This window comes from Euphorbia lathyris, chromosome 9 (genome assembly GCF_963576675.1).
Source record: "Euphorbia lathyris chromosome 9, ddEupLath1.1, whole genome shotgun sequence".
NCBI classification, from domain to species: domain Eukaryota; kingdom Viridiplantae; phylum Streptophyta; class Magnoliopsida; order Malpighiales; family Euphorbiaceae; genus Euphorbia; species Euphorbia lathyris.
Window position 1 is genome coordinate 38,227,961 of NC_088918.1, and position 26,454 is coordinate 38,254,414.

Sequence of the window (26,454 nt, forward strand, 5' to 3'; positions counted from 1 at the left end):
AATAAGTGTACTCTGTCGTTACCAAAGTAATAATTTAGAAAAGTCCAGTATCGAATCTACAAGATTTATACCGCAAATATCAAACTATTCAAATTCTAATCGTCATTTAAGCGGTGAAAAGTTGGAGTTTGTTTTGCTATACTAAAATCTATTGCTAACTCTAATTCTAATTCTATTTCTAATGAAGGATCCAGACCAACTATTATGAATGAAAATGGAAATGATATGATAATAAAGAAAATTGGAGTAATGTGTTGGAAATTGGTGCATGTATATTTTTATGTGCATAATAAATGAAGTATTTAATATCAAGAAGATGGAGGATTATGCTTTGAACCTAGTCAAGAAGTTAAAAGGTTACATTGATCTCTACAACACATTAATTGAAGAGAGAGATTACGAAGCATCACATTCTATTTATAGGGCTCTTTGTTTCCTATAAATAGAGACTCCATATTTCTGGAGAATTAAAAGAGAAGAGTTATAAAAAGGCTGTGAGTGTTTGCTTAGAAGTATTGCAGGAATTCTCACTCTGCACATCTGTGTAAATTGTGTGTGTGATTAAAAGTGAGTAGGGTGTACTTGGGTTTTGGGTAGTGAGTGAGTGATTGAGTGTTGTAATACTTGTACTCCATTCTTATAGTGCAAAGAGCTTCTTGCAGTAGCTCCAAGGATTAGCCACTGTTTTGTGGTGAACCTTGTAAAAATTCTTGTATTCTTTCTTGTTTGTTTATTTCTATATTCCGTGTTTTATTTCCGCGTTTTGCCGTTGTGTCCTGGAAGAGAAATTTGGTATTGTGATCGTTTATTTTATAAATTTCTAACAACTGGTATCAGAGCTATCTGGTTTGGACAATGATAGGGTTAGACAGAATAAGTTCTGGAATAAGCAAGTTTGATGGAACTGACTTTTCATTTTGGAGATTACAGATTATAGACTATCTATATAGCAAAAAGCTGCGCTTGCCGCTTTCAAAAGTGAAACCAGCAGACATGAGCCAAGAGGATTGGGAACTTCTCGATCGACAAGTGTTGGGCGTAATTAGATTGACGCTAACACGGAATGTCGCTCATAACGTAGCAGAAACCAAGTCAACAACCGAAATGATGAGACTTTTATCAGATATGTACGAGAAGCCTTCCGCAAATAACAAGGTACATCTGATGAAAAAGTTATTCAATTTAAGAATGGGTGATAATGCCTCAGTTGCAGAACATATAAATGAGTTCAATACCATTGTTACTCAACTAATGTCTGTTGATATTACCTTTGATGATGAGGTACATGCTTTAATTCTTTTGGCTTCATTACCTAATAATTGGGAGCCTATGAGGGCTGCGGTTAGTAATTCTGTTGGCAAGGGAAAATTGTCATTTAGTGATGTCAGGGATCGAATTCTTGCTGAAGAAGTGCGAAGGATTGATTCCGGTGAAGGTACATCGACAAGTTCTGCCTTAAATGTTGAAAATAGAGGTAGAAGCAAAGAAAGGAATTCTAATCGAGGACGAGGTAGATCGAAGTCAAGGAATGGTAGATCCAAATCAAGAAATGGATGGAAATTGGAGTGCTGGAATTGTGGAAAGCCCGGACATGTGAAGGCTAAATGCGGACTTCCAAAGAAGGAAGACAATAAGAAAGCTACAAATGTTGTAGCTGATGAGGTACAAGATGTCTTACTTTTATCTATTGATTGTTCTATTGAATCTTGGATATTAGATTCAGGTGCTTCTTTTCATACGACATCAAACCGTGAAATCATGGAGAACTATTCAATTGGAAACTACGGGAAGGTGTATCTCGCAGATGGTGAGCCATTGGAGATAGTCGGAATAGGTGATGTTCGTTTGAAGTTAGAAAATGGAACGGTGTGGAAAATCAACCAAGTAAGACATGTGCATAAGTTAACAAAGAACCTTATTTCAGTTGGACAGCTTGATGAAGCAGGTCACAATGTGCACTTTACTAATGGATCTTGGAAAGTCAGCAAAGGAGCAATTGTTGTTGCTCGAGGTAATAAAACTGGTACTTTATACATGACCACTAATTGCAAAGATACTCTGGAAGCTATTGATGCAGGTGTAAACTCAAGTCTATGGCACTGTAGACTTGGTCACATGAGTGAGAAAGGGATGAAGTTGATGCTATCAAAAGGTAAACTCCCTGACTTGAAAGGTGTAGAACATTGCATATGTGAAAGCTGCATCTTTGGCAAACAGAAAAAAGTGAGTTTCTTGAATGGTGGAAGAAAGCCTAGAGAAACAAAGTTGGAGCTGGTTCACACGGACGTTTGGGGGCCATCTCCTGTGCCATCCCTTGGAGGTTCAAAATACTATGTTACATTCATAGATGACTCAAGCAGAAAGGTATGAGTTGACTTCCTCAAAAATAAATCTGATATGTTTGATACCTTCAGGAAATGGAAAGCTTTAGCAGAAATGAGATGAATTTGAAGGTGAAGTGCCTGAGATTTGATAATGGTGGAGAATATGAAAATAGTGAATTCAAGAAGTATTGTGCACAAATGGGCATCAAGATGGAGAAAACTATCCCAGGCACACCTCAACAAAATGGGATAGCTGAGCGGATGAATAGAACACTGAATGAACGTGCCAGAAGTATGGGGTTACATGCAGGGTTGCCAAAATAATTTTGGGCAGATGCAGTTGATACTGCAGCTTACTTGATAAACGAGAGTGACAACATCAGGAAGACGAAAGGCAAAATCAGTTTCCTTAGATGTACATGGGGTACATTCACCATCTAGGCGCAACGCGAGTTGAGGTTAGGAGGATGAAAAGACATCAAGCCCCTAAATACCTAGAACTCTTAGCGGGGTGGGAGAATTTTCAATCATCGGGCCTAAGCAAGCCACGAATATCTAAGGCAAAAAGGACTTTCAGCCACTAGAAATGCCAATTGAGCTTCCATTAGAGTGAAAGGTGGGGCTCAAGGGAGCTAAAGCAACAAACGAGCCCAAGGTGTTGCCGTTAGAGGGCAAGACTCAGCACCAACCAACCAACTGAGCTTTCACCCAATGGAGTGGTGAAATCGAAAAAGTCCAAAGTCAAACGGGTGGCCAAAGATGTGAGCAACACAAGTGAGCAAGGTGTCATCAGCCAACTAGAGAATCCTATGGTAGCAAACACCAAGGGGAGAAATATGTGAGGTCTGAGAGCCAATGGAAGAATATCGGCCAAGCGTAGGAAGACTTTCCAATCGAGGCTTGTGGAAGGAAAATTACCAATAAGAGACAAGCACGATGTTAAGCCAATAAGGAGAAGGTCAATGAAGATTTGTGCCACTGAGGGCCAAAACTCAAAAATTATAGGCCAATGGGTTGGACAACATTGAGATAGTCATTGGAGGAATGACATGTTGCGACCGAGAACCAACCCATGTATGGAATGAAAAGCTTGTTAATTTTGTCTCAACATAAAGTTCATATTTATGTTTATAATCAATTTGGAATAAAGAGTTATATGTTTCAAATTGATTAATCTACACAACACGTCATAATTAACATGTGCAACCCACCGTGCCATAAATTAAATGACTAAATAATATAAATAGAAACTTTATTCTTATAAATATTCATTGAATTGGACATATAATAAATTTCTTTGAATTTCCACATCTCATCAGATACATAACCCTTACCCATATACATTCCACCTTTTGACAAAACAAACATTTCACATTCGAAAACCATCTTAAAATCCGGAGCAAAGACGGCTTCGTAAAACCAGGTCCTTTGAATGTGAGGCATATACAAGACATTATGAAATGTTACTTCTTTCCGAGAAGCCATCTTCATAATTACAGTTCTGGTCCCTCGATCTTAAAGGTATCAGAATTGTTCATAAAGAAATTTTCTCTAAACTTAGGAGTCGGTTCAATAAAGAATTCCTTGTCACAACAAACATAACATGCGACATTGATATCCAACCACCACTCCATTAGGTTGGAATCAACCATGTTGACTTTCGAGACCATAATACACATATTGATGTTAGACACGTCTTGCATAATAGTTTCCTTCTCTCTAATTACTTTTGCAATAAAAGTGCAAAAAATGATGAACTCATTTTTGTGGGGTTGTTCGCTTGAGAGGAATTCAGGTATCATATGGTGTTTGTAGGATAAACTATGTATTTCTAAATGGATTGGGGGCCTTGGCTTCCGTAAGCTTAAGAAGTTCAATATAAGCCTCTTAGAGAAACATGGTTGAGCTATTTTTATCCAATCCTTCTTCCTTAGTTGTTAGAGTTCTCAAGGACCGTTAGTTCCCATCTGGGACTTTTTCTAACTACCACTCAAGGGTCCAATCCTAGTTATATTTGGCGTAGCTTGATAGATGTCCAACCCCTCCTTTAGATGTGAACCAAGATTCGTGTCACCTTATGGAGCAGTTTTAACATTTGGTATAGTCCATGGTTGATGACTGGGGGGACAAGCCTTCTATAGACTCATGCATTGTATGATTTACGAAGTGCTAAGGCAAGTTATTTAATGAACAATACTTAGACTGGTTCGAATGAAATAGATCACTAATCATCTTGATAGTAGATACAATGATCCGATTCGTCATATTACTGTTATAAGTTATCCCAATAAGGATGGATGTGGCTCTTTGAACTAGGGGTATGTTCACTATAAAAAACGACTACAATTTTCTCACCGGATCCTTTGACACCCTCTATGGTTGCCCTTTTATTGGTGGTTTCATCTTTGGAATGCTAATATCCCCTCAAAGTATAAAGAGTTTTATTGGTATGCTTCGTCCAACTGCCTCCCGATAACCTCCTCTCCCATGTTCAGGGGTATGGACCTTGATCCGCTTTGCCTTTTCTATTAGTCTTAGGTTAAAGTTACCTTCCATGTTCTGTTAGGCTGTGAATTTCTAGTTCTATTTAGCATTTGGCTAACCTAGACATCAGTTTTAATTTATCCTATTTCATTGAATGGTTAGACAACATTTTTTCTTCCAAACCTAAAGTTGTTGCTTGCTAAGTGTTGCCAATTCTTTAGCACATTTGGAAGACTATGAACGAGAGACTTTGGCAAGGTTCCGATCACTCCCCAGAGTTGGTCCTCTACTTGGCTTTATGTTCTCTCTCCTCCAAACAAGTAGCCTAACTTCTCCAGCTTGGCTCAACAATTGTTTCTTCCACGTCTCCCTCTTGGTGGATCACCCCCTATTGATTGGCTCAAATGCAATTTTGATGTAGCCTATTTTACCAAGATTAATTGTTGTGGGTTCGGGGTGTGTTCTCCGTGATTCTAATGGAAGGTTCATTGTCGCCCATTCTTCCCGTCTCTATGGTCTTCCTTACGCTCTAACAATCGAAGCTTTGGGCTTTTGTAGAACATAGTATTGCAATCGAGCCGAGCCGAGCCAAGCAAAGCTCTGGCCTGCTCAGACTCGGTGTTGAAACACCTTTCTACATGATTTTGATTTGACAAAATTGTTTAAGTATAAATTAAAATACATATTCTAAACACACTAAGTTTAAATGCTTTGATTTATTCTACTAATGTGTTTGTTCAATGTTGAGTATAAATGTTATAAGTCATAAGGATTGGAAGGCCCAAGCCCAATACGGAAGCCAAGGCCCAAGTCAAACAACTCAGTACACTCGGCCCGCGTATATCAAGACGTTGCCGTTTTGTTCAAAACGCAACTCAGCTATCGGAAGGATCTAGAAGACCTTCGGGAACAACTTCAAGATGAAGCTGCTGAGTAGTCTCGACAAAGCGTACAAGACAGCAGCTGTCAAAGGAAAACTTCCAGACAAAGTGTTTCCTCTTTTGGCAAAGTTCAGACGACATAGTATGCTGTCCAGTTGACTTTACCATAAAAGGAGAGACCATCTGCTGTGCTGACCGAGGACAGAAGATACACGATTGTGATTGGCCGAGAGCTCTATGCAAGTCAGGATGACAACGACACATAGCCGTTTCCCTCCAACGGTTATTTCGAAATTCGAAATGACCGAATGACCAGACGTCTCTATAAATAGTGCCATCACAAGCTTCACAACACACAGAACTTGATCAAGCCATTACGCTGACCAAATCTCTACAAGTTCTGCAAGCAAGAAGCAAAGCAAAATTCTTACACTACATTTTCATATCTGTGTAAAAGTCTAGAGTGATTGTAAATCGTCTAAAGTGTCTTAGCACATCTTTGTATTAGGACAAAAACACTTATCATTTCTAGAGATAGAAAGGAGAGGCTGAGTACTCGGTTTTAAGTACTCAGCGGAGAGATTAGGATTGAGTAGAAGTATAGAGGAATGTACTCTTGTCATACTCAATTGTTGATATTGTAAAAGGTTTGAGGCTCTACCTTTAAAGAGCTCAGTAGAGGATTTGAAATCTCGGACGTGTTCCGGGGACAGGACGTAGGCTTAGAAGAAGCCGAACCTGGATAAATCTGCTGAGTGAAGTATTTCTAAACCTTTGACTCCTTATTTATATTGCTTGCTTAAACAATCAAAACTGACCAAGTCAAGAGGTCAAGTTGAGTTGTGCGCATTAAAACGTAAGAGCTCAGGAATAGACTCTAAGTGCTATCTCCTGACTTAAGCTAAGAAACTGACCTAGTCACCTGTTGACTAAGCCAGTATCTTGCTGTTTACTCAGCGCCGCTGTTCAAACCTTTTCTTTAGTAAAAGAAGTCTGCATAAATTGCGAAAAAGTTTAAATAGTTCCTAATCCCCTCCCCCTTGGAACTATACTTGCAACTAAACAAGGGACCAACACTCGGCACATCAGAAAATTGACGAGCTCAAGCTCGAGCTCAACATTCTATTTATGAGCTTGTCCACGAGCTTTGGTTGCGAGCAGCTCATTAATTCAGGTCATGAACTTTGCTCACAAACAAATCATTAATTAGATTGACTTGAAATTTGTTTAACACAAAACTACATGGTTTTAAAATCTACAAAACTATATTGTTTTACATTTTTCCCTTTATAGAAATACTATTATTAAAAAAATAATTGAACCAAGCTTGCTCACGAGCATGTTCATGAACATTATAATCGAAATTGTTCATGAATCTATAATCAAGCATGCTTGCGAGCTTTCGAGCCAAGTTTCACCTTGCTTAAGCTCGACTCGTTTACAATCAAGCTGAACATGATCGAGCTTTACCAAATCGAATATCGAACCGGCCATGAGCAGCTTAGCTCATTTACAATCCTAGTAGAGCACTTAATTGGATCAAAAACTTTATTCTCAATCATATTGTCTTTGAATTTGATTCTCGGCTTATGGTTCCAGCACTTTACAACAACATTTACGCTAGTTCTTATGTAAGAGCTGTCTTAGATGATTATATGTTTGTTCTAAATTCATGATGTTTCTTTATTTTATTTTGGTTATTGTAAATCATGTTAAGAAATCAACAAACTAGATTGCTCACACTTTAGTTTGATCCTAGACTCGGGAGGTTCACCCTCCCTTTGTATTGTTGATCTTCTGCCTCTAATTCTTTAATGAATTTCTTTTTCTGTGTCAAAAAAAAGGGAAAATTATAAAATTGGATCAAATTGGAGGCCCATTTATATATTTAGACCAATTACCCAACACATTACATATCTACACTATTTATTTGTGATTTTCCCAAAATACCCCAAATATTTCATCTTCCCCCTTTCTTTCTATCGTTTCATTTTCCTCTCTTCCTTTCTTTTTATTGTGCGAACAGAATCCATTTTTTCATCATTCTGTCTCTTCTTCCTCTACTTGTCTCTCTGTTCTTATATGAATCGAAGGCATGGTTCTTCATCTTCTTGTTTCTTCTTCCTCTCTTTGATTCTTTCTTCTTCTGTGAATCGAAGGCATCATTATTCGATGTTCTTCTGCGTTTATCATATATTTATTGTCGATTTCAATGGTAAAAAGCAGAAAAAGGTAAGTATCTACTGTATTTCTGCGCTCATCTTCCTCTCTTTCTAGAAAATGACTTTGCAGAATGAGTTTGCTTCACATTTTGTGAACCCTGCGAAGCAAAATCATCCTTTGAAGTAGTATTTTCTCTAGAAAATGACTTTGCATAATGAGTGTTTCACATTTTGCAAAGCCTGTGAAGCAAAATCATCCACCGAAGCAGTATTTTCTCCAAAAAAGGACATCACAGACTTCGCAGTTTCGCAATATGCGAAGCAAAATCATCATTTGTCAGGTTGTATTTCTCTTCGCAGGCTTCGCAGTTTCGCTTTCTGAGAAGCGTTTCTTTCATTATTTCCCTAAAATGACTTAATTTTTGTGTGAAGGTTGAATACAAAGGCATCAAATTCAAGTATCCATTTAGCTTGAATACAAAGACATCAATCACAGTGAGGGGTGATTGAGATGTGATGAAGAAAGTGAAGAATAAATGTTCTAGTTTCTTTTGCTTATGAACTTCCTCCTAAAGCCTAGAAGCACTCCAATTAGGGTTTACTGTGGTAAACTGGTACTCATGCCATTGCTGGGGTTTAAGGTTTATGGTTTGAATTATTGTTGCAATTTTGTTTTAAATTTTGATAATGTTATACTTTTTATGTCATTTTTCTATACATGTTACTTGTGTATATTTTAGGCAAATAACAAAATATACTGCTTCACATTTTCCCCAAACTACGAAGACTGAGCAAAAACTGTGAAGGTAAATACTACTTCAGTATATGAATTTGCTTTGTAGTTTGTGAAAACTACGAAGTAAACTCATTTTGCGAAGTAGTATTTCTCTTCGCAGGTTTCGCAATTTGCGAAAATGCGAAGTAAAATCATATGTGAGAAGTATTATCCTAGAAAAAATGTACAAAATACTAAAAAATGGAGTGACAAGTTCGCAATAAGAAAGATTTTACAGAGTTGATAATTAAAAACGGAGTGCCAAGTTTGCAAAATAAGAAAGAAACGAAGAGAGAAAGAAGGAAAAATAAGAAATTTCTAAATTGTTATATATATATGAAGGACATTTTAGAAAAATCACAAATAAATAGTCTAGATATGTAATATATTGGGTAATTGGTCTAAATATGTAAATGAGCCTCTCATTTAACCCAATTTTATAATTTTTCTAAAAATAATAATAATCCTGCAACCCAGGATATTGTAATTTGAATTTCAAAAGTGAAGATTTATTATAATTACGAAAAAGTAACAAATATTTGATCTCCACATGAATTCCGGGTAACAAAAATGTGGTCATTTTAATTTTAGATATAAAAAAGAATGAAGAGAAGAATCAGTTCATGTGTGTGCTGTGCATCATTAAATTAAACATTAGCCAGCTTTTCCATCCTGGCCAGGACAGCTTTTATTTATTTATTTTACTTAATTAATTTTCAGGTGAATGTCTTTAATTTGTTGAATAAATAAATGGTAAAAGAAATAGAAACTATATTATTGCACAAATTAAAATAGTTACTAGAAAATACAAAATTTTATAATGTGAATAAAAGAAAAGATTCTTTTCTTGTTCTAATTACTAAAGGAAAAATCTGCAAGAAATTTGGTCTACAGAAAAAAAAAAAAAAGCCAAAGCAGCTTTTTTTTTTTATTTTTTTTTTGCTTTCAGAAAAAAGAAAAAAGAAAGCCTCTGGTTGGTTGGAGTGTCACAATACCACAAAAAGAATTAATGTATTTATCCCAAACGAAAATATTTCAATCAAATAATCCAATTCCTTTTCTTTTCTATCTTCAATTATACACAAGATAATAATCATAATAACTCAAATTTAGGGATGAGGTATAAGATGTTGGCAATATTAAAAAAAAAAACAATTTTACCCTATTTAGGGGTGTTTTTCTACTACTTTACTTTGTATTTTTACACATAGCAACTTATACTAAAAAATAATAAAAATATACAAATATTTATTTAGTCATTAAAAAAAAAGACAAATAAAAAAAGAGAATATAGATAAGGTAGTGAAAGGTGTGGAACAACATAATTGAGAACAAAATAACTACTACACATGAAAAAAATCGAATAATTACCTTCAGAAACATCACAATTTCCTGTAATTTCTGACACATTTGCTTTTCCTCAGTTGTCTATTTATTTGCATCCGATTTCTTCAATTGGAGATATCAAAGTCTAAATTCTCCAAATTCTTGAAAAAAAATCTATTCATACAGTTTATCAATGGAAACTGCTCTTAAATAAATCCGAATTTCTTAATGAAGTAAGGAAAAAATTATAAGACTATATTATTTGAAGTAAGAACAAAATTAGAAGATTAAGAACAAAACTAATACATAATCAAAATCTCTTACCAAAAAAAAAAATACATAATCAAAATTAGAGGTCTTTGATTTTCAGTGGCCAATGAATATAATGATGAAATACTATATATCATGCTTTATATATAGGTTTATTTGTGACTTTTGGATTTCCTTCGCTTAATGTTTTTTTATCTTCTTGTAACTCATGCTTTCTTTTATTACTTTACTTAATGGCTAATAATTGACAATAAATAATGTGTTAATATAATACTTATGCTATAGAGATAATAACAGCTCATTAACTCATTTATTCTTTTTGCTCCTACAATGCCAACTAAGCAATAAAAGCTCTAAAACACTTATTGTAAATTCTCTCTGCTTCCGCTATTATATATAGTATAGATAGATATGACGGTGAGGATGCTAGCTAATTTTGAGAATATTTGTACACCGTATTTCAAGATTCAATATTAAATAAGCTTAGCTTACTTCTTAAAAAAAAAACCCTTAGCTTAAATAATTAATTAAGAAACTCAAATTTCTTAAACTATTGTTCTCATGTTTATAGTAGGGCTGGGCACAGTTCGGTCCAAGTCGGGGATTCATGAATCTCCAGTATTGGATTGAAATTCGGAGATTAATAAAATGAAATCTCCAGAATTGGATTGAAAGAATAAATCTCCAGAATTGAATTGCCCCAAAAAAAATCGAAGCAGAGAGAATGGGGTAAAGAAGCACGAGATTCTATTTTATAAAATGTTTAAAAATTTTAATATTTAAAACTTCTTATTACTTAATTAAATGGTTAATAAGAAGTAGAATTGGTTTAGATGGTTAAGGCGATTAACAATAATAATGTTATACCTTATTAATAAATTATAAATTTATATTATTGTAATTAGTTTACCAAACCTTACAAAATATATAACTATATATTATATAATATTTCTCTTTATATAAAGTTAATGTATGAAATATAAATTTATTATTGCTAAACTTTCGGTTATTTCAGTTCGGTCCAATCCAATCCAATCCAATTCGGTTATCGGTCCGGTCCTGGAGAAATTTCGGTCCAGTTCGGTCCAGTTCTTTGACGAAAAGTCAACGGTCCAATCCAGTTCGGTTCTTCAAAAAAAGTCAACGGTCCGGTCCAATTCCGGAGTTTTTTCCTCGGATATTCGGTCCGGTCCAGTATCTCCGGGATCCGCGCCCAGCCCTAGTTTATAGTCATACTAGAAAATTAGGTAATTTTAATAACTACAAGATTCTTTGACACCAATTCACGAATGGTGAATCTAACTTATTTACTTTGATTTAAATAAATTTTGTATTTTAAGAATAATCATAATCATAAAAGAAATTTATAAAATTGCTCAATGGAGAGACTTATTTACATTTTTAGATCCATTTAAATATATGCTACCAAACTAGACTCTTCCATTACATATTTTTTTTAAAATACTCTTTAATATCATGTAAAATGACATCACGCGGATGACGTCATTTTCGTGCTCTCTAAAGCTAAAAGACACGTGCAAAAGATAAGGGCCCAAATTCAACGACAGCAGCTCAAATACGACGATCGAAGCTCCGATCTCCAATTACGAGAGAATCTTTTAGAATCCTACGAGACAAAGAATTCCTCCCAAGATTCAGAATCCTTGAGAGTTATGAAATTCTAAGCTCATAAGGACTCCTAAAGAGGTAACAATCTCAACCTAAAAAACCTATAAATAGACAGGTATTGACACAAGATACAGTACGTTAACTATTATCTCACAACTAGTTAAGACCCTTCAATTCGGTCCTAATCACAAACTGATTTAGGCATCAGAGCGGGTTCACCGGATCCCGGCCCCGTTTAATCTACGTTAATGTTTTGTAGGTTATCAATGATGTTGAATTATTAAGGCGCTTGAGACACGTAAGTAGAATTAGGTAACCGATTATCATTAGTGCGGTGAGCATGAACCAAAATTCTCCGTGATTATTCAGATTATTCGATCATGGCTACATCCAGTCGAGTTCAATTAGAGATTCGTCGAAATAACGAGCAGACTGCGCATTTCCTGATTTGTGATTATCGAGAGAGATGGGATTCTGACAGAGTCTTATGTCTTCTGATTTTATGTCAAAAAGGGAAAGTCCTCGTTTGACTTTTACGCGGGCTTCAGCTTCTAGGCTTCTTTCGGCTTGGGTCTTTGATTTCATTCAGGCCTTTTTGCTTATTTGTGTATATGCTTCTAATTAATTTAGACACTTAAATAAATTTGTTAGCACATAAACACAAATAATTGATTCTGAATTTTTAATACTTTGAGTGATCTAAGTCCTTATTAATTGTTATTTTTGTCATAATTAAAACTTTATCAAAATTGGGTTTCAACAATAACCTCCGAATCTCAGAAATCGCATCAGTGGATGCTCGAGATGGCCGAGGACTATCATCACAGTCATCGGGGACATTGTCCATACCAACATGCTCCTTTCTCTCATCATCCCCGTTATCTTGCTCCTTTGCCTCATCCCGCACAACAACAAATCCCCCAAATAACTTGTCATAATCAAATTCACGATCCTGAATGTGGTTAAGGAGCAACTTATACCAAGTTGTATTCGTATCAACATCTTCCACAATAAGTTTAGATTGTGGAGAAGTAGCATCCTACAAATCATAAATGGATATATGATAATTAGTATGATTTCAAAATTGATTATGACAATTTAAACTTGCTCACCTTAATCATATCATGCACTTGAGGAAATATCGGGACTTTAGCCGTTTTCCATCTAAGCATGCGTGGCAGGATACAATTTGGTTTCTTCACGTAGTATGTCTTTGTCGCCTTCCAAAGCATAAATAGCCAAACATGTACGAAGGATAAAAACATGTAAGTAAACTAAGTTTTTATTACAATTCATATGTACACAATATATATACTATGTGTACCTCGACTACGTGTGTTAGCCCCTCCTAATTGACATTTAGTAGGAGTTATCTTCTCTTTAGACTCAATGGCTTTTCGTCTTTTGGCGATAGCTCTTGTGCATCTCATACCGAATCACCTCTCCCCATAATAACGATTCAAATTATATTGGATAATTAACAAGCACTAGTGTGAGCATGGATTTTTCCGACCCTATAATGAAATTATAGTTGCATGTGCTCAATATGTTACAGGTGGACTCCAGATCGTATTGTGCAGAATCACAGACTGAAACTCGAGTCTCTTTTAAGAACGTTAGAGCCAAAATCAACCACTTTCTCATTGGAACATATATTTCTTGACCAAATCGAGTTTCAAGAGGTCTTAATGGGTTGTGCCCTTCAAGAGTGTCACCACACACTTTTTTCGGCTCAATTCGGAGGTCAAACGAAGAAGTTATGACCACTCGAAGACTTCCGAACAGAAACTCGGGATGATGTTAGAGCTATAACCTTAATTCGGGTCATTTTTAGCCATGTACATTCAAACACAAAATGTTCGTCTTGTTGAGACGAATCCAATGGTATAAGAAGCATCAAAATCGGAGGTCGAAAAAGGCATTTTGGGCCTAAAAACTACGAGTGCCTTGTCTAGGAAAAGGGCATTTGTGCCCCTAACCAGGCTGTGGCTGATCGGTCATAGGGTGTGGCTGATCGTCCACCGATATAACCGATCGACTACGTCGTCACTTAGTGCAAAAATGCCCCATAACTTCCCTATTTTATGCCCACTACTTTGGCAGTTGAAACCAAGGGTTGATACATGAATAAAACACCAAAAAATATCAGTTTACAGGGGATGGAACACACTTTGAGAAGAGAAAGAAAACATAGAGAGTTAGAAAGAGAAGCTAGAGAGAAAGTGAAGAAGTCATCTCTTTTCTTTGATTTTCTCAACCAAATCCAAAGTTCCTAACCATTCTAAAAGTGAATAAAAGATAAGAATTGAGTAAATATAAGGTCTTTGAATAATTTCTAGAGTGAGAAAGCATTTGAAAGTGAGTGAAAGTAACTCAAAGTGAGTGAAATTCTTGATCTCTCTTAGTGATTCTTCGGGTAAACACCAAATCAAGTATTCCAATCCTTCTAAGAAGCAAGGAAAGGGTTCAAATCGAACATTTAAAACTATTTCAGTCATATTCGAGTTCAAATCCACCAATACCGATCACTGTACTTGGGTTTCGATTGCAGATTCTATTTGTTTGCGTTCGTGAGTCTACCTCTTCGCAAAATTGAATTAAAGCTTGGAAGGTAACTCTCTGAAGGGTTTAAAAGCCTCTTTTTGACATGAAAATTCATATCTATTTGTTACAGTGTTCGGGACGAAAGCGAGTTTTTTGCAATTCTATAATAGGTGGCCGATCGGCCACTCATTATAGCCGATCAGCTACAGTGGAAAAAATGCATAAATTCTACTTTTCACCCATTTCGCACGGGTTAGTCTGTAGGTTCTGATTTCGATAAATTTACATTCCAGTATGCGTAAATAGGCGTTTAAATACTCAATACGTAAAATTTGATTAATTACGAGTTAAGGGGTATTTTTGGAATATTAAATTAATTTGTTAGAATAAATAGATGCAGTTCACAGATTGAAATGCAAGTTGATGTGCTATATTAATAGGATCTGGTTGAGTCATATGTCATTGAGTCCGACATCATAGAATAAACCCGAAAGACGGGTCCAACGTCCCATGACTAATATTTGTCTGTTTTATAGGGTTAATAGATTTGTTTAAGGCTAGATCAAATGTATATGATTTCAATATTCAATTGGGATATAATTTATAATTTTGAATTTATTTATCGCTTTCCGCAATCTATGTGATGAATGATTACAAATTGAAAAGAACTTACATATATTTGGTATTCTAACAGAAGTCAAGTTTACGATTTTATTAATCAAACTCTTCCAAACGTTTAATTCACGAACTTGTTTTAGAAGAGGTGTCATAATGTGAGCCCGTATGTCATGTGACTTTGTGTTCCTGTACACTATTCAGATGGCGACTCTGACATATCGAATTATCCTAAAACATGATAAAAAAAAAGCTAAATAATATATGCATCGGAAGAGACACACCAAGTGTCATCCTTAAAAACGTTAAGTGTCGGTGTATTATAAAAACTGAGCATTCCAAGTAAAGGTCCGGACACTCACAAACCGAGTTTTCTCAGTGGTGATCAAACAACGATGTATGAAAAACTACATCACAATATTAATGGCTTCATCGTCATCCTTCTTACTCCAATCAGTATCTTTAGACATTTCAAATATGTCATGGTGAGTTATGGGATCTACCCCTTTTAAGTTAGAAAACTCCAAATATAGGTCCAATACACAAAGTTGCCGGATAAAATCAGAAAACTCCAAATATAGGTCCAATACACAAAGCTAATTTCAAATACATAAAACTACTTAGCCCAAAAGGATTTATGTATGTAAAATGAACATAATACTTACATGAAGTGCTTGGATCTTGGATTAATGTATAAAAAATAAAGGATTCCCAATGAATAGAATAATAACGATAAAAAAGATGATAAATTGTTATATACAGGGTATTGTGGATAATTCTTAAATGAAATAGTCTATATATGTAATGTGTTGTGTCATGAGTTTTAATATGTAAATGAGTCTCCATTTTAGCTAAACTTTATAATTTACCCTTAAAAATATAGTGAGCTTTTTAATTTTTTCCATCGTTTTTTAATTAGCAGCTTAACTATAACCATTCAAAAGTCTGTTAATATATCATGTTAAGTCGTATGTAAAAATATGAAAAGTTTGAGTCGTGTTTGTAATTAATAATTAAACTTTATTACATTTATTAATTAAGTTGACATATAAACACATGTGATAATTAGTAATAGTTTTAAATAGATCAAAGTACAAAAATCAATCATGTGATTAGACTGATTTGCAAAAACAATCATATGATTTAAAAATTTGCAAATATAGATTTGTATTTTATACAATCTACAATTTAAAAATGACCGTTTTAGAACAATTAAAAATACTTTTGTAAATTATATAATATATGTATGAACTTACAAATTTACTTCAGCATAGTATTGTATGACAAAAGAATTTAATTAACGGATACAAATTTCATAAATTTCAGACTCATGTAAAAATCAACCTTAATCTAACTAAAACATTTACTTATCAACTAAAAAACTATCAAACATTATAATTAGATGTTAATTTTTTTTTTTTTTTGTATGTATACATGTATATAAATTTATCATATTTTTAAACAAATCTCTGATTAAAGGATGTTATTGTATGAATTGGTAATTTTATTTTCATTTATAATTGAAATCCTCCGTATTTAACTATAAAAAAGAGAAAACCTCCGTATTTAATAAACCAAACAGTCGAGAAAAGGAAAAAAGAGACGAGTGAATCCTAATTTCTCTAGGGCCACAACGGCCACGTGTAATGCTGATTTGGCAAAAAAAGTACTCCAACAAAATAATGTTTTCAAAGTTCCAATTAAATCCCTAATTCCCTGCAATTCGTTCTCCTGGGCCGGGGGAAATAGAAAAAAAAAAAAAAAATTAGAAGCAAAAAATCTTGTTTGCCGATTAGCCGCCAATCCATCCACTCTACTCTCAGGTGAAATTTCAGAGCAGGTGAGAACTTGCTGAGTAATAGGTACCAAGTACACGATAAGGAAATGGTACAACATAATTGAAAGGCTGCAGTTTCTTCTGAGTTTTTGAGAAGGGAATAGGCCTAACCTGAACCCTAATCTGTTCAATGAGGTTCTATTCTTCTTCTTCTTGTTGATATTCTCTTGTTTTTTATTTTTCTTATTCTTATGTTTATATATACATATTTGTCTCGCTTTGTTTATATCGGTGATTGTTTGTGTTGTAAGATTTACTGAACTTTTTCGTTTTTGATCCAAAGTTTTTGTGTATCGATTGCGTTCGCTATCTGTTTTTGATTGGATGTGTGGATAGTTGTGATTTTGCTGAGAATATGTTTTTTTTTTTTCTGGAATATTCTGCAGATTTCAGGCGCTTTCTCTCTCTCCCCCCTAAAATGGGCTACCTTACCGAATTAGGATTTCTTTCATCATTCCTAGAGCCATTCTCAAATTGAAAATATGTGGGGGGGTAATTATGCCATATTTGTGGAGTATCGTCGTTTTTAAGGATCATCGCTAATTAGATGATTTTCTCTAGTAGGTCAACCATTCTTATGAATAAAGTGGGGGCGGGTTTTTTCTTGAGATTTTCTGTTAAAGTGAGCTGAGGATTGAGACAAAGGAATGTAAAAATAGATTCTAATTTTAACCATACTAATGGATCAATTGGGGATATCTCATTGGAGATTTTGCTGACTTAGGCAAGTGCAAAACATGATAATAGTTAAGGAGGGCTGAGGTTTTGTTGTTTGGCTGCAGAGATTGTTGGAAGTTAATATCCATTTCTGATTTAGCCCTTCTCTTCTACACTTCAAGTGATTCATGGATGTTTTGTAGGTTATTTTTAGGATTGTTGTGATAATTTTACTATGTGAATGCCAAATAGAATTTTCAAAATTCAGATGAATTTTGTTGGAGGAATGGTCTTGGCGAGAGCAAATGTATCATGAATAGATTTGTGGAAGCTATAGAATTCTGCTTGTGATTTTGTAACTATTGTTGATAAAATCCCATCTTCAATGTGTTCATTATTAGCAAGCACAAAAGGCATGTAAAACAAATATGTTGATATTACTATTGTAGTATTGTATCTTCTGTTGATTCAAAACTACAGAAATTGTCAGTATGTTATAGTTATGTGCATATAGAAATGTGATGATACTAAATGATAGGAGATTTAGCATGGATAGAAGAATCATGGACGGTGGGATTTTGTCACTGCTAGGTTCATTTGGGTATTAAAGTAAATCACATGCCATTCACATATAAAAAATTTAATGCATGGATTACTATCTTTACATATGCATATACAATGCATTTACATATACATCTTATGTACTTTCAAGGATTGAAAAACTTTGAGCGTCTCACTGGTGTGCTTTTCTTATGTGCCCCTATACTGCAGTAAAAATACCAAAGGAATTTTGGTTCAATGCTGATGTAGGTCATAATTGGATGAATAAGCAAGCTTCACATCAGTTCTGCATATGCTATTAAAATGAAACCAAGAACTACTGGTGGTCCTAGAGGTCAGAAGGGACAAAATTTTCAGGTTGAGGGGCCAAACTGGATACTCATCGCAGGTGGTGCTTTGTTAAGTACTCTATCTATTCGCCTAGGGTACAAGCTGAAGCAGACACTCGATTCAAGGCAACAGGGAAATGCTTCTAGTAGTCTGAAAGGTCTTGTATAATTCATAGTGTCAACAAGTTGTCATAATTTGAATACGAGCTAACTTTTTAAGGTTATACATTTTAGGGAAGGAGAAGCCATCTGAAAGGAGGAGGACGGGAGTTTGCCATATGCATTCAAACATGTACTCCTTTACTCAAGATGAAGACGGTTGCTTCAACTGCATATCAGGTATGGTGATTATTTTAGTTCAAACCCTGGGGGACTGGAGAGGAACCAGTTGAAAGCTTCATTTCTAACATTTTTATGGTATTCCCTTTTGATAATCTTGCTACTGAATGCTATAATGTTGCAGTATGATAAGTGGAGATATGCACAACTTCTGTTTTTGTTGTTGTTTCTTCGTCTTTTTGGAATGGTACCCCTATGGATGACAATATTTTGTTGTTGACATGTTTATTTCATTATTTATTTGTTCGCAAGTGACAATCTAAATTTATAAATGCTTTATTTTTCAAAGTCCTTAATCCTTTCAGTTTTCTAGGTGATTGGTGCTTGGTTTGAGCTATGTGCCTTTTTTTCCTCTTATTTTGGGGATCATTGTGGGATCTGCATTTTGCATAATGGTGTTTGTTTGTCCTCTTTGTGTTTTCTAGTGGCAGGACAGTGGGCGTCTGTATGAATGCTTGTTTCAACAAATACAATTGCCTCATGTGAATTTTATGTAGTACATCATATCTTAACCCCTTACAATTCTTAGAATCTATTGCTATGAGATGTTCCGAATGTTCACTGTTATCATGTGTGAATTTGATTTTGGGTTTTCACAGGGAATGAAGGCATTGCAGATTTGAAGCACCAGTCTAGTGATCAGATGCTGTCTGAATCTGACGTTGCTCTTCCTTTGGTCACAGTTCCTGGTCCAGAATTCACCAAAGAGAATGGTGTTATGTGGGTATCATCTCCTGATCGGCTTGAGTTACCTCCAAAGCCATTCCACCATTCAAATTGCTCCGACTCACCGTGTGTCTCAGAATCTGGCTCTGACATCTTCAGCAAGCGAGAAGTGATACAAAAGTTGAGGCAGCAATTAAAGAGAAGAGATGACATGATAATGGAGATGCAGGATCAGATTTTGGAGTTGCAAAATTCCCTCAATGCTCAGGTGGCACATTCGACAAATTTGCAATCACAGTTTGATGCGGCTAGCAGAGATTTGTTTGATTCTGAGAGAGAAATTCAGCGTCTGAGGAAGGCAATTGCTGATCACTGTGTGAACCATGTCGCTGTGAATGAAAAACCGTCAACATCGCCAATATGGGCATCTGAGGTGGCAAATGGTCATGCAAATGGGTATTTGGAAGGCAACAACGGTTTTGCCTTGTCAGAAAAGGGTGGTAGGGGAGATGGAGAGAGGATTGACATGCTGAAAAGGGAAGTAGGAGAATTGAAGGAAGTAATAGACGGAAAAGAGTACTTGTTGCAGAGCTACAAGGAGCAGAAGGCAGAGCTGTCAATGAAGGTTAAGGAATTGCAGCAGAGACTGGATTGTCAGCTCCCTAATATTTTGTAGGCATTGTTAGGTTATGTGCATTCTTGCTCAATTTTTCATGTTCCTCTTTGATTTGAGGTTTCTAGATGTGGGAGAAGCTTCTTTTTCTCCTTGCTTTCTTATTTTCTTTTCTTTGGTTTAGTTTGGATTGTTTGATGCGTTTTAGGGTTTTGGCATATATCGGGAGTGAGGAGAGGTAGGGAAAAGCAAAAAGCTGTGTAGTGAATGGTGTATCGATTGGCTAGTGTTTGCTTCCTTATAAGAAATGCGAGAAAGTATTCACAAATGGTTTGGCAAAAGCCATCTTTTCATCTTGGATTTGAGTTTAGTTAGCTCATATGCTCTTTAAATTTTCCAAGATAAGTTCCTGCAGATTTATCTCTAACCTAAGAAGGAGGGGGTAAACTCATTTCCTAATTATTATTTTTTTCATGATTCGACTAAGACCATGTTTGTTTCATAGAATACGAGTGAATGGAATTGTTATTTGATGAGAAATACTTATTTTGATACTTAAATTAAAAAAATTGATTCATGGAATAACTATTGTTTAATGTAAGGAATAATCACTATGTATGCAAAGTAAACTGCAAGAATTATAATATTTTGATAGTATATTGGAAGGTTGATGTTAGCTTGGAAAAATGTGGTTGACAAACACCGCATTTATTTTAAAATGCAAGAAGCTAGCTAATGTGGGAGTGGTGGAGATTGAAAAAGAAGACTTTTGCTTTATGATTTGGTCATGCTGATGTGTTAAAAAAGAAGTATTTGTCGTTTTAAGTTTTTTTTGAATTTTTTTTTTGAAATTTCGTTTTAAGTTTTAGTAGTCGTTTTAGAGCATCTCCAATAGAGGGTGCTCAAAAAAGTGTCAGCTGATGTGACATCAGGTTTGACAACTTTTAAAGGGTGCCCACTATTGAAGTGATTGTGAGTGTCAAGGAAAGTTGCCAATTTTTGGCAACCAATTTTTTAATATACACTCCTAGAAATAATAAATCTGGAACATTTTATTTATAATAAAATAATAATTTGTAGGATTATAGTGGCAACTTTTCAAGCAACCTCTATTGGAGCATTTTTTAATTAAAAGTTGTCAAAAATGATGTGGATGAAAGAGACAATAAAACACTATATTTTAGTAAGTTTTGGCACTCTTTTAGGCACCTCTATTGAAGATGCTCTTAGTAGTTTTTTTTTGTTGGCTAATTAGTTGGGAAAAAAGAGAGAGAAACATATATAGCTTTTCCTTTATTTCTGGTAAACCGTTATTCTTTTCCAAGGTGCAACGGTACCAAAAAAAAAAAAACTTAAAAAAATAACAAAGCCTTGATATATTATTTTGGGTAATTAATTTATTAGTCCTTATATTTTAACAAAACACACTGTTTAGTCCCTGTATTTTTAAAAACACATGATAAGGTCCCTAACCTTTTTCTCAGTTAACTGTTTAGTCCTTTCGTCTGTTTGTTAGATTTGTTACCGTTTATGACTTCGGAAATGACTAAATTACCCTTTACTATTTACCTTCAAATTTCAGAAGAGGAAATCTAATTTAGAAGAAGAAGCTATTTGTATGGAGAACAAGAAAAAGAACAGACCCAATACTTACGAATTTGAACGATTAAGAAGAAAATCAAGAAGAATAAACACTCAAAGTTGATTTCAGATGCATTAGAGTTTAAAGGAAAAGAAAATAAAGGAAAAGAAGAACGCAAATCCAAATTGACTAACAGAATATTCACGAGAGTCTAACGGAAGGGACTAAACAGTTCACCGAGAAAAACGTTAGGGACTAAGCAGTTTACCGAGAAAAACGTTAGGGATTTGACTGTGTTTTTTTTAAATACATGGACTAAACAGTGTGTTTTGTCAAAATATAGGGACTAATAAATTAATTACCCTATTATTTTTGGATAATTAATTTATTAATCCCTATATTTTGACAAAACACACTGTTTAGTCCCTATATTTTCAAAAACACACGGTAAGGTCTCTAACATTTTTCTCGATGAACTGTTTAGTCCTTCTGTCTGTTTGTTAGATTTTTTACCGTTTATGAATTCAGAAATGACTAAATTACCAATTACTATTTATCAGTCAAAAGCAATTCACACTTCTATGTCTTTCTCTCACAACTCGCGCTCACAATTTAGAAGAATAAGCTATTTGTATGGAGAACAAACAAAAGAACACAGACCCAATGTTTACGAATCTGAACGATTAAGAAGAAAATCAAGAAGAAGAACATTCAAAGTTAATTTCAGATGCAGTAGTCTAAAGAAAAGGCAAAATAAATAAAAAGAAGAACACATAAATGAGAACAATGAAGATAATAGTCTTATATATTTGATTTTGTAGTAAAGGATAGTTAAGACATTACATTTTTATTTTAAATAGATTTTGACTAATAGAATCTTCATGAGAGTCTAACGACATGGACTAAACAGTTCACCAAGAAAAACGTCAGGGACTAAACAGTTCATCGGGAAAAAAGTTAGGGACCTTATCGTGTGTTTTTGAAAATATAGGGACTAAACAATGTGTTTTGTCAAAATATAGGGACTAATAAATTAATTACCCATTATGTTTCCCTGAATTTCTCCAGAAAGCTTGATTGGCCCTCTGAAATTTTGAAGTTTCTCGATAGCCCCTTCAACTTGTATAAAATGTTCAGTTAACGCTTTAAACTTACGTAAAATGTGATAAATTAATTACTCGGTTGCAAAAAAGTAAGTTAAATGCGGAAGATGTATTAAATACATTTTAAAAAAAGTAAAATGATCAAGGTTGGGATATCCGATTCTAAGAAAAGGGGGAACACGTTAAGTTCTAGTTCCGATCGAAGGAACAGAGGACAAGGTGTTTGACTTGAAGTATTGATTGGGCCTGCACAAATTTTATAATTGAACAAGTAAGAACTTCTTTTTTTAATCTATTTTATGAATTATGTAATAACAATCTAAGACGCGTATTGCAATTGAGTGATTAATTGATTACATTTTACGCAAGTTCAAAGGGCTAAATGAATATTTTATACAAATTTAAAGGACTATCGAGATACTTTGAAAGTTGAGAGAGCGAACCTTCTTAGACAAATTCAATAAATCCATAGTTATTCTTCCTCCTTGGTAATTTTTCTTCTCTAATTTTTGGTTACAAATCTCACTAGTATTAATTAGTATTATAGCGTTGGATTCTCCTTGTCAAGCTATGAGCTCACTCACTCCCACCACATCCAAACAAACTTCATGACCGATGACCGATACTACCAAGTTACTTGACCTCAACAACATTGAGGAAAATATCAAAGCTATATATGGTGAAGAATATGTTAGTGGAAAATAGTAAAAAAAAAAAAAAAAACAAGAACATGCGGGTACTTGTCGTTAAGTAGTAAGGTAATATTATTGATGAACTTAAGATTTTGTTCACCAGTATACACAGCAAAAACTCTTCCTCCACCTCAAACCCTCGCCCATATTCATCAGTAAACCTAAATTACTTTTGCCCAGAAGCTAATCCATACCAACTTGCCACACGATTTACCAAAGTTGACTTTTCCAAGTTTGATAGAATAGATTTAAAAGGATGTCTCTTCCGTTGTGATAGCTTTTTTTCAATAGATCTCACGCCACCTAATACCAAAATAAGTTGGCATCCCTCCAGGTGCGGAGCCAGCCTAGGGCTTGGGGGCTCCAGCCCCTTGGCCGCTGGAATGCATATATATTATTTTGCTTAATGGGCTGAAGGATTGAGTGCCTGGATATATTTCATGTCACCCAGGGCTAGCTTACCTTTGAAAAGACAATTTAGGCAGCCTGAATTGGTTTGCAAAGTTGCTACATTTCTTTAATAATCTTGTTTCTCTTGGTGGCACTCATATCCATCTGCAGAAGACACAATTCCAATTCTTGTGACTGATCTATTTTATACCTCAAAATTGAGTAATGATCTAATGGGGTTCTTTCAAACAGAGAACGAACTGTTAATGAAGCAAGAAGATATGTTTTCTTGATTATGTTTTTCTATACGAGGATGAATAATGCTTTGTGATTTTGGATTAGTGATTTGATATGGAGAACTGAGTGCTTCTAATAATTTGATCTGAACACAAGATGAATCATGAAAATTAGTCAACCGGATGTAATGCCAACTACAATTACAGTAGTGCTTTCAGATATTTACATTCTCTGAGCAGAGGAATGAACCAGGCAAGACCAAGGGTGATTAAAAGGTGGCTTTTGTTATGCATACTGTAAGTGTAAGAAGTGTAGAATAGGTGACAGAATGTTGTAACTGACTATAACAATTCTTCCCGCCAAGTCTCTCTTAACAGAAATAACCAACTTCTACTAGAATACAACCAGTTACATCATAAAACATGTGCATCTGCTGATAATCAGCTTTACTGATCCCAAAAGCCCCTCAAGGTGGTGATGGTGTTTTGCAATCAATCACAACTTGTATAAACTTGGTAACTTATTGTTTGTGCTATGAGGGGTGTAAATCCTAAGTACAATACTTTCTCCACCAAATATCTATAATTATCAAGATTCATTTGCTCTTCCATGTCTGTAATCACAGTAACAACAACCTCTGGACTATTGTGCATACACAAAGTAGCTATTTAACTATACTTTATTCTAACACAATCATATTCCAACAAACTTCGTAACTCATAATCATCTAATTCTTATCATAAATCAAATCTTACCAACATCAATCTATTCTCATCTATGTCGGAGATTAATATAAGATCTATGATTGGGCCTTAACGATAAGCTCGAGCTTTTAGTTCAATCGGTTCCATGACATGGTATCAGAGCCTCTAGGACCAAACGGTCGAGGGTTCGAGTCCCGGCAACCTCATTAATTTGTGGAATTAAAACACATGGCGGGATGTGCCTGTGTTGTGCACGCTGCAAGCCCAAGGGGCATTTGCGTGTGGGTGTGTGTCGGGGATTAATATAAGATCTATGATTAGGCCTTAACTATATAGCTTGAGCTTTTAGTTCAATCGGTTCCATGACAATCTAATCACATAACAATAGTCTCAACCAGATCCGTTTTAAACATTTGTGGGGCCATGTGCGAATACAATAAGTCTTAATACAATTTTATTCTAATATAATTTTTTTACTTAAAAAGTGATATCCTTCTAACACTTTTTGAAGCAAAATCATCAACTAAGTTTTCACATTCTATTTTCTCCAAAAGATCATTCTCAATCGCTATCAATGTCAATCCATTAAGTCTTTCTTGTAACATTGTAGATCGCAAATAGTACTTCAATAACTTCAATTTTGAAAAGTTTCTTTATGCGGATGCAACAGTCATATGAATAGTCAACAAAATTCTATATGCAATAATTGTATTAGGAAAACAATCTAAACCTTTCAAAAAATCAAAATATCAATAGATCCTATTATATCTCGAGGCAAAAGTTCTCTAAGTAACTTTAATTCCACAAATAATTCATTTCCATCAATATCAGACTGCTCGTACATTTTCCAATTGGATACAAGAAGACTCCAAACTCATATCATTCAATGATTCCAACTTTTGAGAGGTAAATAAAAAACCAAAGATAGTTTCATATTCTACATATTGCTCAAACCTCCTATTAAGAGAACTGATGACTTGATCAACAATATAAAGAAAGTATTTCACTCTAAATGATTCACTCCAAATTTGTTGCAGGCATAAGATAAAGCAGCCTCTTTACTAAGTGGAGGATATAATTTGTGGAAGAACTCGGAAGGAATAAAATAGATCGCCGTCAGGTCTCAGAAAATAGGTCGCACCGCTGTCGTTAAGATGGGTAGGTTGAAGAACGGTAAGTTTTGTTCTATTTTATTTTTAATAATTCATATATATATAAAATTCCAATCAATAAGATAACGTAAAAAAAAAAAATTAAAATGGCCCCCAAAATTTCGGGGTGTGCAATAGAACAGTTTGAACTGGTTCATCTATGGGCCTGGTCTCAACAACATAACTATCTCATCCATGTCATACAAACATTTCATATAAGCAATGACACTTACTTCTCATCTAATAAGCTAATCAAATTGTTCGAGTTCTTGATCTATCTTGTACTCCATTATAAGCATAAAATACATTTACTATAATTAATTCATGTTTATGCAAAGATAAAAATTTTAATATATGTTTAAATTGTAACATCCGTGTCTAAAATTTTATTTTTCGAAATAGATAGTGTGAAATTATTTATGAATTTAAATATATTATAGAGTTCACTTTAATATTTTTAGGTGTAAATTAAAGAAATAGAAAAAGTTTAGAACTTTTTATTAAAATACTAATAATAATGATACACAAGAATTTAATAAAAATTTTAATACACACCATTAGATAAAATGGAGTGATTTTTATA

General features: G+C 34.6%; 2 protein-coding genes across 4 annotated transcripts; both read left to right on the forward strand.

Annotated features, from left to right (window-relative positions):
- The first annotated feature begins 67 nt into the window (after window positions 1–67).
- On the forward strand, window positions 68–8,583 carry LOC136205457 (retrovirus-related Pol polyprotein from transposon TNT 1-94). 2 transcript variants are annotated; one of them, XM_065996054.1, is made up of 3 exons: window positions 68–2,320; window positions 2,415–8,192; window positions 8,284–8,583. In XM_065996054.1, exons 1-2 carry the CDS (start codon window positions 856–858, stop codon window positions 2,429–2,431), a joined length of 1,482 nt encoding a protein of 493 aa, XP_065852126.1. In that variant the 5' UTR covers window positions 68–855; the 3' UTR covers window positions 2,432–8,192; window positions 8,284–8,583. The 2 variants fall into 2 exon arrangements, with proteins under 2 accessions (XP_065852126.1, XP_065852125.1); XM_065996053.1 differs by having other exon boundaries at window positions 68–8,192.
- An 8,141-nt stretch (window positions 8,584–16,724) lies between these two features.
- Window positions 16,725–20,365, forward strand: LOC136206278 (uncharacterized). 2 transcript variants are annotated; one of them, XM_065997274.1, is made up of 4 exons: window positions 16,725–16,982; window positions 18,315–18,552; window positions 18,629–18,733; window positions 19,333–20,365. In XM_065997274.1, the coding sequence occupies exons 2-4, from the start codon at window positions 18,369–18,371 to the stop codon at window positions 20,073–20,075; spliced, it is 1,032 nt and encodes a 343-aa protein (XP_065853346.1). In that variant the 5' UTR covers window positions 16,725–16,982; window positions 18,315–18,368; the 3' UTR covers window positions 20,076–20,365. The 2 variants fall into 2 exon arrangements, with proteins under 2 accessions (XP_065853346.1, XP_065853345.1); XM_065997273.1 differs by having other exon boundaries at window positions 16,726–16,982; window positions 18,276–18,552.
- The last annotated feature ends 6,089 nt before the right edge of the window (window positions 20,366–26,454 follow it).